The 12,812-nt window shown below is 46.8% G+C and overlaps 1 protein-coding gene; it reads right to left on the bottom strand.

The window, feature by feature from the left end:
* Window positions 1-12,642: 12,642 nt before the first annotated feature.
* Window positions 12,643-12,812, bottom strand: part of GSTUM_00005029001 (uncharacterized protein) — a 1,397-nt gene continuing 1,227 nt past the window's right edge. Inside the window, exon 5 of the mRNA XM_002837013.2 lies at window positions 12,643-12,812. This exon is cut by the window's right edge and continues 416 nt beyond it. Within this exon, the coding sequence (XP_002837059.1) occupies window positions 12,805-12,812 (8 nt within the window). The 3' untranslated portion in view covers window positions 12,643-12,804.

Genomic DNA, 12,812 nt, shown 5'->3' with positions numbered 1-12,812 from the left:
TAGGCTATACGGCTAATGTAGGAAGAGTGGTTAGGGACCGTGATGGTTTGTCGGCTGGCTTGGTGACTGTCTCCTGTTTCGAATCCCCATTCCGACGCCCGGGTATCTCATTTGGTTTCCGGGTAGTACATTATGTTAGATTTGCCCTCTCTCTCAGCTGAGTTCAGAGGTCTAGTTTTGTTAAAATTTCTGCTGCGAGGATTTGAACAAAATTCACAAACAAAATGATTCACTTTGCGTCTGACCCACTTCCCGGTCCAATGAGTTACCTAACTCGAGCCTGGTACTGCACGGTGCAACTAACACCTTGCTAGAGTATTGGTCTTGTGCGTCTTTAGTAAATCCTCCTACGGTCCATCGAAGCGGCAACCCAGGTATAATACTCGAGAATATCAAAAGTATCCGGACACCTTAATGCCAAGGCCCGCCGAAAGAATGGATCCTTGGCGCCGGGGTGTCCGGATACTAAAGTATCATACCAGTCCAGAATGTTTCTTTCGGTGCGGCATTGGGCACAGGGTTTTTAGGATCAGGATGGTTCTAGGTTGTTTGGGATCTAGGAGGATGACGATGTGTCTGGATCGTGTGTTTCTTTAGAGTTCGTTTTGCTTCTGGAGTTGTAGGCATATTTGGAGCAATTTGGAGATATATCTCCCGGTTCGCCCTTAGCTAGTAGCTTCATCGATAGTCTTGCCCATAATACTTCCTCTCGTTCAGTGCGCTTCATCCGCGGTGATCTTAGTCCTACCGCTATATCTTTGAGTTGTTTCTTCAATCCCCAAATCAAAGTCAATTCTCAAACTGCTCTGCCTCAAGCTCCTCATATTTGCAATCTCTTTCTTCCCAACACAAGTATTCAATTAAAGTTGCCTACTGGATACACGGCTGGTCAAGCACGTGTAGTGCAGTACAGAAAATACACCACGAGTGCTGTGCTGAGCGTTTAAGGAGGGGTGTAGTTTGAGAGAGAGTTCATTATTATTAGGTGGTTTGTTACAAGCAACGGATAAGAGCCCAAGCATTGAACCCGAAATTTAGTAAGGGCACTCAGATACATACAAATAAGTGTTCATACATTCTTTTCAACCTCCCCATCCGGGCGCCTCCTGACCGCACCCCGCAAACGTGTACTCGTACAAGGATCAGAACTTCTGGAGCGTCAGGGCTCCAGCGTCCCTAACAAGGCGGAGTTTTGTGGTAAAGTGTGAAAGCCAAGCATGTAACTGATCCGCGTCCAACAGGCTGCCTGGACCCTGGGGAACACGAAGCTGAGGTGTTAATTAGCCGGGTCTACAAGGTTTAAGTTGCATCATTAAAGCCCACCGCATCTACCAAGGACCTTCCTACCTCGGTCACCTAAACGAGAGATGCTTTTATAAGTACTTTGAACCTTCCCAGAAACTTAGCCGTTGGTTAAACTTCTGCCGACACTCATCTCATATCTTTCCGTTTCATAAGTCTCAAACCACGATGATCTTTTACCATGGCGGCCCTCTGCGATTTTGGCCCCGCCGGCAAGAGTAGGGTCACTCTTGCGCATCTAACCTTGCGCTCAAGGAAATTTCAACTACGTTCACCAACGGGGAGAATCCCGACCCCCTCACAAACCTTTACGTTATGCCAGCGAGAGACCCCCTTTGCTGTTTCCTAGAACAAATTACATACAGTACTCGAGTACTGTGCGAGTACTGTACTGTACTTGCCGATTCCAAATGTATGAGGAAATCCTGGCGTTCCCCTGGCCTAAACAGTGCCAAGATTTCCGGATATCACACTTCTGGAATCGGCAAGTGCCTCGGCCGTCATTTATCCAAAATCATAGGAAGGGCTTCCCTCCAGTCTCGCGGGTGTTGGTGTGTTGGTAGCATATCATAACTCTTAGACCCGTAGCAGTCTCGAATACATGAGACTTAACCTTGCACTTTTATCCCCGGAGAGAATTCACATCTTGATTCGTGCACATACTACAGCACTCACCTTCAAAGTCTACTGCTATTTATTCATCACCAGAGTTGAATATACACCACTCTATGCATCCCCAGAAGGCATGCAATTTGCCATGCTGCTCCGTACCGTAGATCTAGACGTGCAGTGCTACGTGACCCGAACCAGCTCAGGTATTAACTCTTTTGAACTGCCGTACCGTACCGGCGCCTCTCCAAGCGCAAGAAATTTAGGGTAATCATTCCCCTTAGTAAATCAAAGCCCCCTTTTAGCCAACTCACACCTAAGTTAAGCTCACTCTCGTGCTGCAATACAGCGCAAACCGGTACTGAAATCTGACTACCATCTACCAAACCGATAATCTAACTAAAATACGTGCTAATCACAACATAGCCTGCGGTAAATAAAAAAAATAAAAATCGGAAAATGAGACCGGATTTTGGATTTATGATCCGAGAATTGGGTTGCCCTAGCCAATCGGCTTCCATTTTTCTAACTCCGGTTTTCCAATTATTATTTTTGCTGGGCGCTATATATCAGGGCTCAGGTATCACCTCGAGTACGGTACCGGTAGTTTCCTTGTGCCACCGGGAGTAACATGCCGGCACTGCTGGTACTATACGGTACCTTTTTCCCCGGTTTCCCGGGACAGAAAAACTCAGTCCCTTGAGTGTTTGAGAGTGTCTTGGAGTTTGGACGTTGTCAGCCTTGGTGGATGACTAATTATTGTGGATTGGTGCGGGTAATTGGTTTCCGGGGAAGAGGCCCGGGGGGTTGTGGTGCATGGAGCACTCTAGGGTCCGAGGATAGTAAGTATCATTGTTTAAAGGTTAGATGTTGCCGCACAGTACTAGTACAATGCTAAGTTAAGCTCTCACCGATGGTCTTCGCACGAGAACTCCTGTTTACAAAGCGTTTTAGTCCAGCGACATGCATTTTGTGAGCTTTGGAGATCGACCTATGCCTGCTTTGATAGGAACTTTGTGACTAAAGTTACCCAGCACTTACCTAGATCATCCCGGTATCATTATTTAGCTCGGGTCTTCTATTGGTCACCCGCATAAAGATCTCCCGGGGGGAACAGCGTATGGCGTCAATAACAAATAATCGTTCTTGCTACAATGTTAATGCATCGTAATTCCTTCACGCTTCTAGCACCTAAGTTAGTACCCCTTCCCCCTATAGACGCTCTTTTCTACAAAGCCTTTGTGGTTTTTGTATTAATCAGCTTATTCAAGAACACCCGCTCGGCTTTGGTCGGAGTAAGCCTAACGCCTACAATTTCTGCGGGCGCTGAGCGGTGTCCGCTTTAAAAACGGGCACCACCTAGGGACTCAAATACCCGTGGGTGAAAAGCCCAATAGCTTTAACCAAGCGCCTCACCTTTGCTCTCCGCTCTTCCCCTACAATAACAGTAACGGGAAGAAAAGTCCCCGTATCTGCTGGAAGAGCGCCCCGGGATCGCGGTTTCGTCCGCCGACACCCCGGCGGCGGCCCCCGTGTTAACCTTTGGCATAACTTGTCACTCGGTGCTGACTCTCACTGTTGAGCAACCATTTATTCCCCAATGCGCAGGAATCCTCTAGGAACCGCAAGGCTCTAGAAGATAAGGTTTGGTCCCGCTCCGGCTCTCGGGGCTGGAGATTCCGCGCCGCCGCATGAAGGGTTGGAGTGTTGGTGGATATGCTTTCGGGGTGATAATTTACTTGGGGGGGATTCTACAAATTACTGTTTGTAATAATCACCTAACTACGAACAGTAGATTTCATGTTCAGGACTTGTAGGAAGCGCGCAGCTCCGCTCCTTAAACTGCCTCGGGCAATGCAGCATCGGTGGGGTCGAGATTATTCGGTGGATTCCGAACCAACCGTTATTCGCCTTCCATAGAGGAAACAAGCAAAACCAGAACGAAATACGAAATACGTGAATGGGTCACATCGGAAGGCTCAGCCAGGTTATCCCTACACTGCAGTTCAGAAACTTCACTAAAGCTTGGAACATACTCGAGCAGATTCGAACCAAATTAAACACTGAAAAATCCAGCCAGTCGCTTAATAAAGGTTAGCGTCATCTTTGAGCCAAGTTGCATGCGGAGGCGATCACCCGAGTACTATACTGTACGTGGTTATGACATGCCTCCTAGGAACACAGGTAGGAGGTAGCGCTATCAGATATAGTACCGGTATTACTGTGAACGCCGGTCTGAGACACCTAAAAGAGTACAAAAAGTGCTTTACGGGGAAAAATGGTATATCTTATATTTTTCTGTGAAAATTACTTACCTCCCTTCGGGCTTGAAGATAATACGACGACAGGTTCGGACCTCGATCTGCCACGGACCCACAAAGCGAACTTTGAATAATGACAAATTACCGGGTAAACTACAAACATCTACTGCTAAACAGCAGAACGAAATTGATATAAATGTTTTTAAATCAACTTTAACGCATCAACCACCTTCCTCAGCGCTTCACTATCCAACCGGCAGCCTTTGCCTCCCGGCTCGGGTAGACAGAAACTATTCCACAGTTCCAGCAATATCTCGAACAGATCCCTCAGCTCTGGGAGTTTTTCATTCAATGCTTTCAGGAGCTGGTACGCTTCCATACAACTCGTTGTGCCCTCAGTGCCCGGCGGCTTTGGTTTGGCCGTTGGTGTTACGGGTGTGGCTGGTCCCGGTGATGGGGCTGATGGTAAGCTGTGATCTGGCTCTGGCCAGTTGAGTGATTGTTGGAGGTCAAGCTGCTTAGGGCTTAGCACCGGACCAATCAAGCGACTAGAAGGGAGGGTGACTATACGTCCTCTAGGAATTCGCTAGTATCTAACTCGTCGAGGTTCGGGAAGTCTTCCAAGATCCTGGTGTCGTAATTGGGCGTTTGAAGACTTTGGGGGGCCGAGGAAGCAGTTCCACTGTCCTCCATACTAGTAGAGTCACCGAGACCCCCCAAATCCAGCGAGTCTCCGGTGAGACTAGTCGTGCTGGAGGTTGCCTGGGGCAACGGTAATAATTCAAACTCGTTGAAAAATTCCTCTAATCCATCCAGTGCTCTACTACCGCCTCCGCACCCATTATCCACGCACACGATATCACTCCCGGCTCCGCTTGCCGCTAGTGCATCCTTCTTCTTGTCCTTCAAAACCTGTACACGTCTCTCAACCTCCTCGTGGGCAATTCCAGCCTCGGCGAGTATCTCTCTCAACAGCTCATTCTCCTCAATAACCTTTCTCGCAGCTTGCTGCAGTTCAACATTTGCTTGGACACCCATCTCCTTGCATTTTTGCCAGCGCCTTTCAAGATCCTCCATGTATTCCCTTTTTCGGGCTCTCGAGCGACGCTGGTTCTCCCGAATGCGGCTTAGTCGAGGGTCCTATGCAGAGGCAGTTAGCTTGCGAGGCACGAACGTACGAGTACAGGGGTAAAGGGTATCACAAACGTCGTTGTTTGCTTTCCGTGATGATGACATGTTAGGTAGACTAGATATTGTGTCAGTGTGCTTTCCTCGGAGAAATTCTTTCTTTTAGTCGGCGGGATAACATGGGAAGGGGAATGGAGGGGGTAGAATAACGGTCCGAGTGTGAACCAATGACGCGCCAGGAGTGACATTCCGAGTTGCTTAGTCATTTGCCGATGAGGGGGGGATATCGCTTTTCCAACCCCCAAGCGGAGATCTTGAACGGTTATTTGATCTCCCAACGATCTTTAAAAAAATAGACCACCGAAGGGAATTCCCAGAAATTACAAATTACGAACTTTATTTCTATCATTGTCATTCCAGGACGAAAACTTACCTTATGGTACAGTACAACGTTCCTAGGACCGGGTCCAAACAACCGCATACAATTCGGCAACGAAACAAGCGCCCGAAAACAACGAATATTAGTGTAAAGAGAGCTACGAACTGCTCAAAATAACAAGATCAATCCTTGGCAGAATTTTGTTTGGAAACAAAGTATAAGAGTAAAAAGAAATTGAGATTGAAATCTCGTGCGAGAGTGAAACACGCACCGACAAGTTCAACGTAGTCCAGCAAATTATAACGAACGCCAACAATGCGGAGCTGGTACCGGAGTAGTGAGGAACTCAGGAAACCTTTCAAACAAAAGAGGATTGTTGGATCTATCGCAGTATGGTGCTGGCACAGGCGTTCTACTAGTAGTAAACTGGTATTTCACATTCGGATCGTCGGGGCTTAACATTACGGACAACTCGAGTTCTCTTTGGGGTGCGTTTCATCATTGGTCCTCCATTTTTGATCAGCGGGACTAATCAGCCCTTCGTACTGTCCCGGCCACTAGCGCTCAGGTGTTCATCCAATCCCAATACGGAAAATACGTCAACCCGAATACTCGAGTACTGAAAGTACCGACCTTTCGGTGTATAACGAGCGAGTTGCGACCTGTTAGAGTCAATAATTATGCTGTCTGTTGTGTATACTCTGGAAGTGTTGTGGTCAGGGTTGTACTTGGAATTCATCACATGTATCAAGTACCCTACATTCTATGTAGGGTACGTGCACTATCTTTTTCTGCTGTGTTTAATCTCTTCAGACTAGTCTTTCCTATAAACAATATATACACTCTTTGCTCCAACAACACCTTATCTTAAAATGACCGCTCTGGGATATTCGGCTGAAGACCTTGAATCGCTCCGCGGTGTTACTACTTTAGATGTGAACTGCCAGAAGCCACAAGCGACGGCGGACTTGAAAGAGGTATCGTATTCTTACTACGATGCTGCCGCTACCAAAATCTGGAACTTCCTGTTAATGTCGTGCACACAGGGAGAAACAGTTATCGACCTATGGCTTGGAGGATGGCTGGATGTCTTCACCTCAGGTAGTGTTCGCAACCGTCCCGGGCAGGGTGGGTGAGGATGGCAAGGCATGGCATCCGTCTTTCATAAAGACGGCCGTCCTAGGGGACGACGCCCGGGCCCTGCAGTCCTAGTATACGCGATAACCTCAAATTGCGTGATTAACCTCCTTACGCATACGGAGAGCCCCTCGACTTCCCCGAGATCTACGATCTCCCGAACCCCAAGGGTCGTGCCGCTCTCCCTTTGTGCAATTTACGAAAAAAGGAATTACAGTACCCAACGAATTCCGTGCCAATGCTACACTCTATGTCGAGTGCATTCATAGAGCTAGTGTTACTCCTGAATATGAGGAGTGGGTGGGGGGCACTGGGTTTGAAGGTTTCGGAGAATACAGCTATGGACATTCCAAGCTACCATATGCGCACTACCACTTAGGACTATACCCACTCGCATAAACAATACACAGTTTCCCTTATACCCCAACACACTAACAACCATACTCCCCCACACTCCCAATGCAACGATTCTCCACTGCTAGGATTTCTATACCATCTGGAAGAAGGCTGGTCGCGGAAGGAACTGTGTGGAGAACAAGATCATGTAGTTGACAGTTATTAGGCCGAAGAATGGAAGTTGAAAAAGAAAAAAGGAAAAGGAGAGAGAATAACAAGCTAAGGCGGGTTAAGGAAAGAAAGGAAGTTTGGGGAAGGGAAAGGATGATGCATATGCACAGGTTCCTCTTAATAGGGGTAATAGCGGATGACCTATCACACAGCAGTAGATAGAAAACTAAGTGAATATGTGGGGAACTAAGGCGGTGGTGTGTGGACAAGAGTGTGACTAAGGTAAACCAACGGTAAAGACAACTGCATAAGTAAAACATAATCAACGCATCCTGATCCTTGCGTAGACCACCACACCCATCCCTAAGTCTCCAAGCACGCCCCATTCCTCCGCACACTTCCGTGATAACAAAGGAAAGATATGTCTGGAGAATCTACTCCGTAAGCTCTCTGAACTTCCACACTTCTACACTGATCTATTGAACTTCGGAACTCTCCCCCAGACTCCGGAAAATTCCACAATATACTCCGGTCAATCAAAATCCATCCAGAACCTTCAACAATTCCAATATTTCCTTCAAAAAACTTCTCTTAAGCTCTCTTAATGACAGCACCCGGTAAGAGGGTCCCCGAAAACAAAAGACACATCCCGCGCAAACTGTTGACTCTAAGTAAAATAGCCCTTGAACACTACATCTCTACATCGCCCCATTTTCAAATGGCCCCCCCGGCAACTCCCCACTAGCCCCTCACTCTTAACTCTCCCGAGTGAAAAACATCAACTCTCACTCGACTACTCAATCAGCATAGTGAATTAACCCCCAATCAACATGGATTCTGTGTTCTTCCACAGAAAGATAAAAATTCGCATCCCGTCCGCTCTAAGGTAAACAAGAATCTCGTCGACTAGTCATTACTACAGTGGGTAGCCGTGGGGGAATCCTGGTTGCCGAACTCTTCTGCTTCTCTTCTCTTTGTCCCATCGTAATCCATCTTATGTTAGAGTAAGCAGAACGAGAGGTGCGATCGTTATCATCACGCTGCTACGAGGGGTCAGGCCATGAATTTCGATCTCGATAGTTCGAATAAGACTGTGTAGTACACTTCCTTACTGTAACCAATGAGACCCCTTATATTACAACCTTAACATACAGTACAACACCGGACCCGGAACCCCACAGAAATTCCAAATTCACTATCAAGCAGAACAGCTATTTTCAAGAGCACTAACCAAAGGTCGAACGCAGTGTTGGTGGCTATCTTTGACCGGAATGCTTCTTTCCTCTCAAAATTGCTAAACTTTACATCTAATTAGAGATCCAAGTTCCTTGACTTACCCCCCCTCACCGAAGTCGCTTTCACAAAGTTTAATTCTCCACCAAAGGCCTGATGGAGGATTTAGAAAGAAGTTCTGAGTTATGGGTAATCCTAGGGCCGCCACGGATCCAGATCGTTGATACTGTCATTAAGCACTATCCTGATTGCACTTTATCCACACTAGGACCGCGCAACCAGGATAGAGTGTAGTGAAAACCCCTTCCCCAATAGCACTAGAGGGGAAACAAACCGCCTATCCAGATGAGACATACACTCTACCTATTGCTCAGTATATAATCTTGGCTAACTTAGAGGGTAGCACCTTTGCCTTTTTGGAATGGGATGGGAGGTCGATTCGCGTTGATTGACCGAGAATGGATTTGTAAGATGATAAATTTTACTCCCGCTCTTAAGAGTTCTAGGTGGGATTTATACTCAGGTATTTTTCGTAGCTCCATAATCCGACTACGGTATGAAGCAATAGTACGATGTGGACATTGGGGAATAGCCAGTTCATCAGACGTCACTCGCCTACCAAACCCACAGAACCTTCATGCCCTGATCTGGGTTATTTCTCGTCCAGCCCATCGGCAGGGAGTGCTCTCTGTCAGCCAGTTCCCTCACAGTAGCTTCCATCACTTGTAAGTTCTTCCAAATTTAATTGTTACAATGCATTCCCTCTTCTATCCCCCGGCCTAAGGTACTATACATAGCAGGGCACCACACACTAAAACCACTTACGGTTGAAGGTTTGTATGGACCAAGAGGGACTGCGAGGAAACCGACACAACTACACAGGTGCCCATGATATATCAGCATCATAAAATTATGGTACCCGTGAAAAACAAGGGCTCACCATTTTGTATATAAAACGGAGATTCCGATGAGCAAATATCTCAACCACCAGGTCTCCAAAAAACAATATTGAATAATCAACTGAGATGATATCAGACACGATAACATGTCTTTATAAGGGCGAAGAAAATCTCTGAGGGATACTACCCGCAGAAGGACGGAAACAGGAAAGAGTTGGAAGGAGAGGACGCGAAAAAGGCTTGGGCCATGAGGACATGGCCCAGGGAGGGAGGGGCCCAAAACTCCTCTGCGGATACGGAACCGGACATCAGGAGCCTACATAAGCAAATCACCAATCAAATAACTAAATATCCGCAGCCTGCCAAGAGAAGGTTCCATCTACCCTCTAAACACCACCTAGCAGATCTAGAAATAATCTATTTCAAAATTTGTTTTTTCACATGAATTATTTGAGCCCCATTCAGGCCTCAGCTGTCTGTTTTACTCCCTCTCATTACGGTTGTGGAGTAGTCGAGAATTGATTTTGCTGTAAACCGCGATTCTCCTCGGCCTCAGGTGGTCAACATCCCCACCGTTGACAACTCCCCGTCGGGTATGTGTTACAACATGCTTGTGTCCGGGTAGAGCGCAGTACAGCACAAGTAAATCCTCCCAAAGTTGGGGGGGAAGGTAGAAGTGATGACTTTGAAGATTAGTAAGTCATCATAACAACTTACTAAACCAGCAGTTTGAAAAATACCGCAGTTGACCCGATCTCGCCAAGATCCAAGCAGAATACTTGAGGATTTTTCTCCTAATATTGAAATCGGTCAATGGGATGCTGAATCCTCTGACTCAAGAGATTGAAGTACACATAAAACTCCCTTTCCCGATTGCTAACTAAACAGCCCACAAATATCTGGAGTAATCAATACATCCAGTTTTTATCCTCTTTGATATCCACCATCAAGCAACAATTCCTATACCGCGGGGCAAAGTACCTCCTGCGCTCCCTCATCTTCCGTACAAACCCCCGACCACTCCGTTTCCAAAAAGCCGTCAAAATATGCGCAGCGCTAAGCTCCCTTTTATGCTGGTTCATGCTCGCTTTCCACAGGTAATCTTTCTTCTCCTCTTCTATAAGGCGGCCTCTCACCACAAAGATCCCACTCCTATCCAATGGAAACCCAGCGAATGAGAGGATCCGCCCCTGGTGACTCCTCACAAGGCGGATCGAATCGTTCCCTCCGTAATCCCTGAAGGCTTTTACCAAAGGTCCTATAAGTTCGCCCTCCCGTAGTTTCCGGATACCACCAGCATTCAACCCGCCGCAACAGAAAACCTGGGTAGAAAATAAGCCCACTGCGACTCTCAAGTCCCTATTAAGTGTAAAAGCAAACCTCTTGTGCCTTCCGCCAGAATTCTGCGTACCCCGGGGGTCTGGGGAAAAAGGTTCCCAAATTGATGAGACATACAACAATTAGATTGACGCTTCGTCGGGTTAAAGAACCCTCTGTGGTACGCCCCCTCTCTATGTTTCTAATCATCTCGCAGAAGCTCACACAAACTCTGGCCAGACACTGCTGGTACCGAGAGCGTTCCAGAACAGAAGGTGAACTATATTTTCCGTCCCACCTATGGAGGTACAAACGATGCCAGGATTCCGGAACGAGAAACTCATATGGCCGTACCAGGAAAATCTGGTGCTTGTTAGTATCAAAGCCCAAATATAGACCACCAACTTACTAAAGATAAGGTCAATTCTTCATAAAGAGAAATGACAGAAGCCGAGTAAAAATTTAGAAAGCTTTTTGTTCTCCCCAGAACACCTAGGATTTTGTGAATATTTTCACACTATCCTAAAGTTAGCCAACCAATTGCAGGACGATCCGATGAGTTAAACATACAAATCTCCCTGGAAAATCGCCAGCTTCAGTCTCCGACATGAACCGATTGACCGAAGTTACCATTTCTGAGCCGTATCTGAAGCCCGTGTTCCACCTGTCCATTATTCGAGTGCGGACCGCCTGGAGGGCAAGCCTCCACTTGTCTTTATAGCCTGCGCTTGTTAGAAGACAGCTCTTCTCCCCTGCAGAAATCTCAGTCCACAATCCACATATCATACCTAGAAATAAAGATGTTTGGTATTGAGCCAATAGCGAAGATACACATGCCCCTGCATCCATTTGAGCAGCAGATTCTATCCTATGCTCTGTCACGTCATCCTCTATCAAAACCGAGCATAAGGGGCGATATATCCCATCCCGATTCACCAAATCAGATCTGAAGTTAAATAGAACCTCAAGTCTCTGCTCGTGCGAGGATCTGAACTCCATTTGCTCCAGAAGAGCTCCTCTCCAAAATCTCCAATCCCCTGTACTAAATCAGAAACGAAGATTTCTAGGTAGGATAGAGTAGAGAATCTCACAATCCTGTGGTAAGGAATCTTTAGGTCGTTTATTGTCCTTGATCAGTGTAGAAGATTCCAAGAATATTAGGCAAAGGCGCGCCAGCAACTGGTACCATGTAAGTGAGCGGTTGGGGCAGAATTTAAATGCATATAACCTACCTCCACTTTTTCGGAATCGGCCTCCGCTAAGTTCATGTAAGCAGTGTACCATACTCAATCAAGTTAGATTCTCTAAGATCATCCCTACTTGGTTTCAATGGGAGCATAAATTGAGGTTTCGCCCTCCTGGTCCATTCCTCCTGCAATCCTTCATCAAGTGAAACAAGAGGAGGGATGATATCTTCTAACATATGCCTTAATATTTTGTCCCTCAGTGATTCAATATCCACCGACCTACGGGGGGGGTGTAGCTCAGAGTTAGTATGTAGTGGAGACCACTCCAGAACGGTGTATTGGCCTGGCTGACGAGGCACCTCGTAAATCCCGCAATAGAGTTGAGCTGAAGATGGGATCGTCCCACCAGAAGAGATTGTCCTCAAATCTTGAAGCACGCGCTCAATATTATCAAGCGGAAGCTTGAATTTGTTGTCCGGATGCGCACCCCTCGTCGCCTATAGGTGACTTAGAGGTTAAGATCACAAAAATATCTCTTGGGAACAAACCAGAATATCCACATAACCAGCAATCCGCACATCATCGATCTTTCCTATCTTCACACTATCCATGCCCCTAGCAGAGTTACACAGAGCTTGGCTAATATCTCCCCATATTCCGACAAATGAATCGATCTGTGGACTCCCTCTCTGAACAGCGGTTCGCAGTACTTTGTGGATACTCCAGTCTTCCCCGGCTTTTGGCCAAGGATTAGTTGCTACATACTCCGCTTGTAGAAACCCACACACCACCTTTAGCTGTCTCCTCTGTTGACCAATATTTGGACTTCGGACAAGATAAGCAAACTAACCAG

The sequence above is a fragment of the Tuber melanosporum genome (assembly GCF_000151645.1).
Source record: "Tuber melanosporum whole genome shotgun sequence assembly, scaffold_17, strain Mel28".
NCBI lineage: Eukaryota > Fungi > Ascomycota > Pezizomycetes > Pezizales > Tuberaceae > Tuber > Tuber melanosporum.
This window is presented reverse-complemented; position numbering and strand designations above follow the sequence as displayed.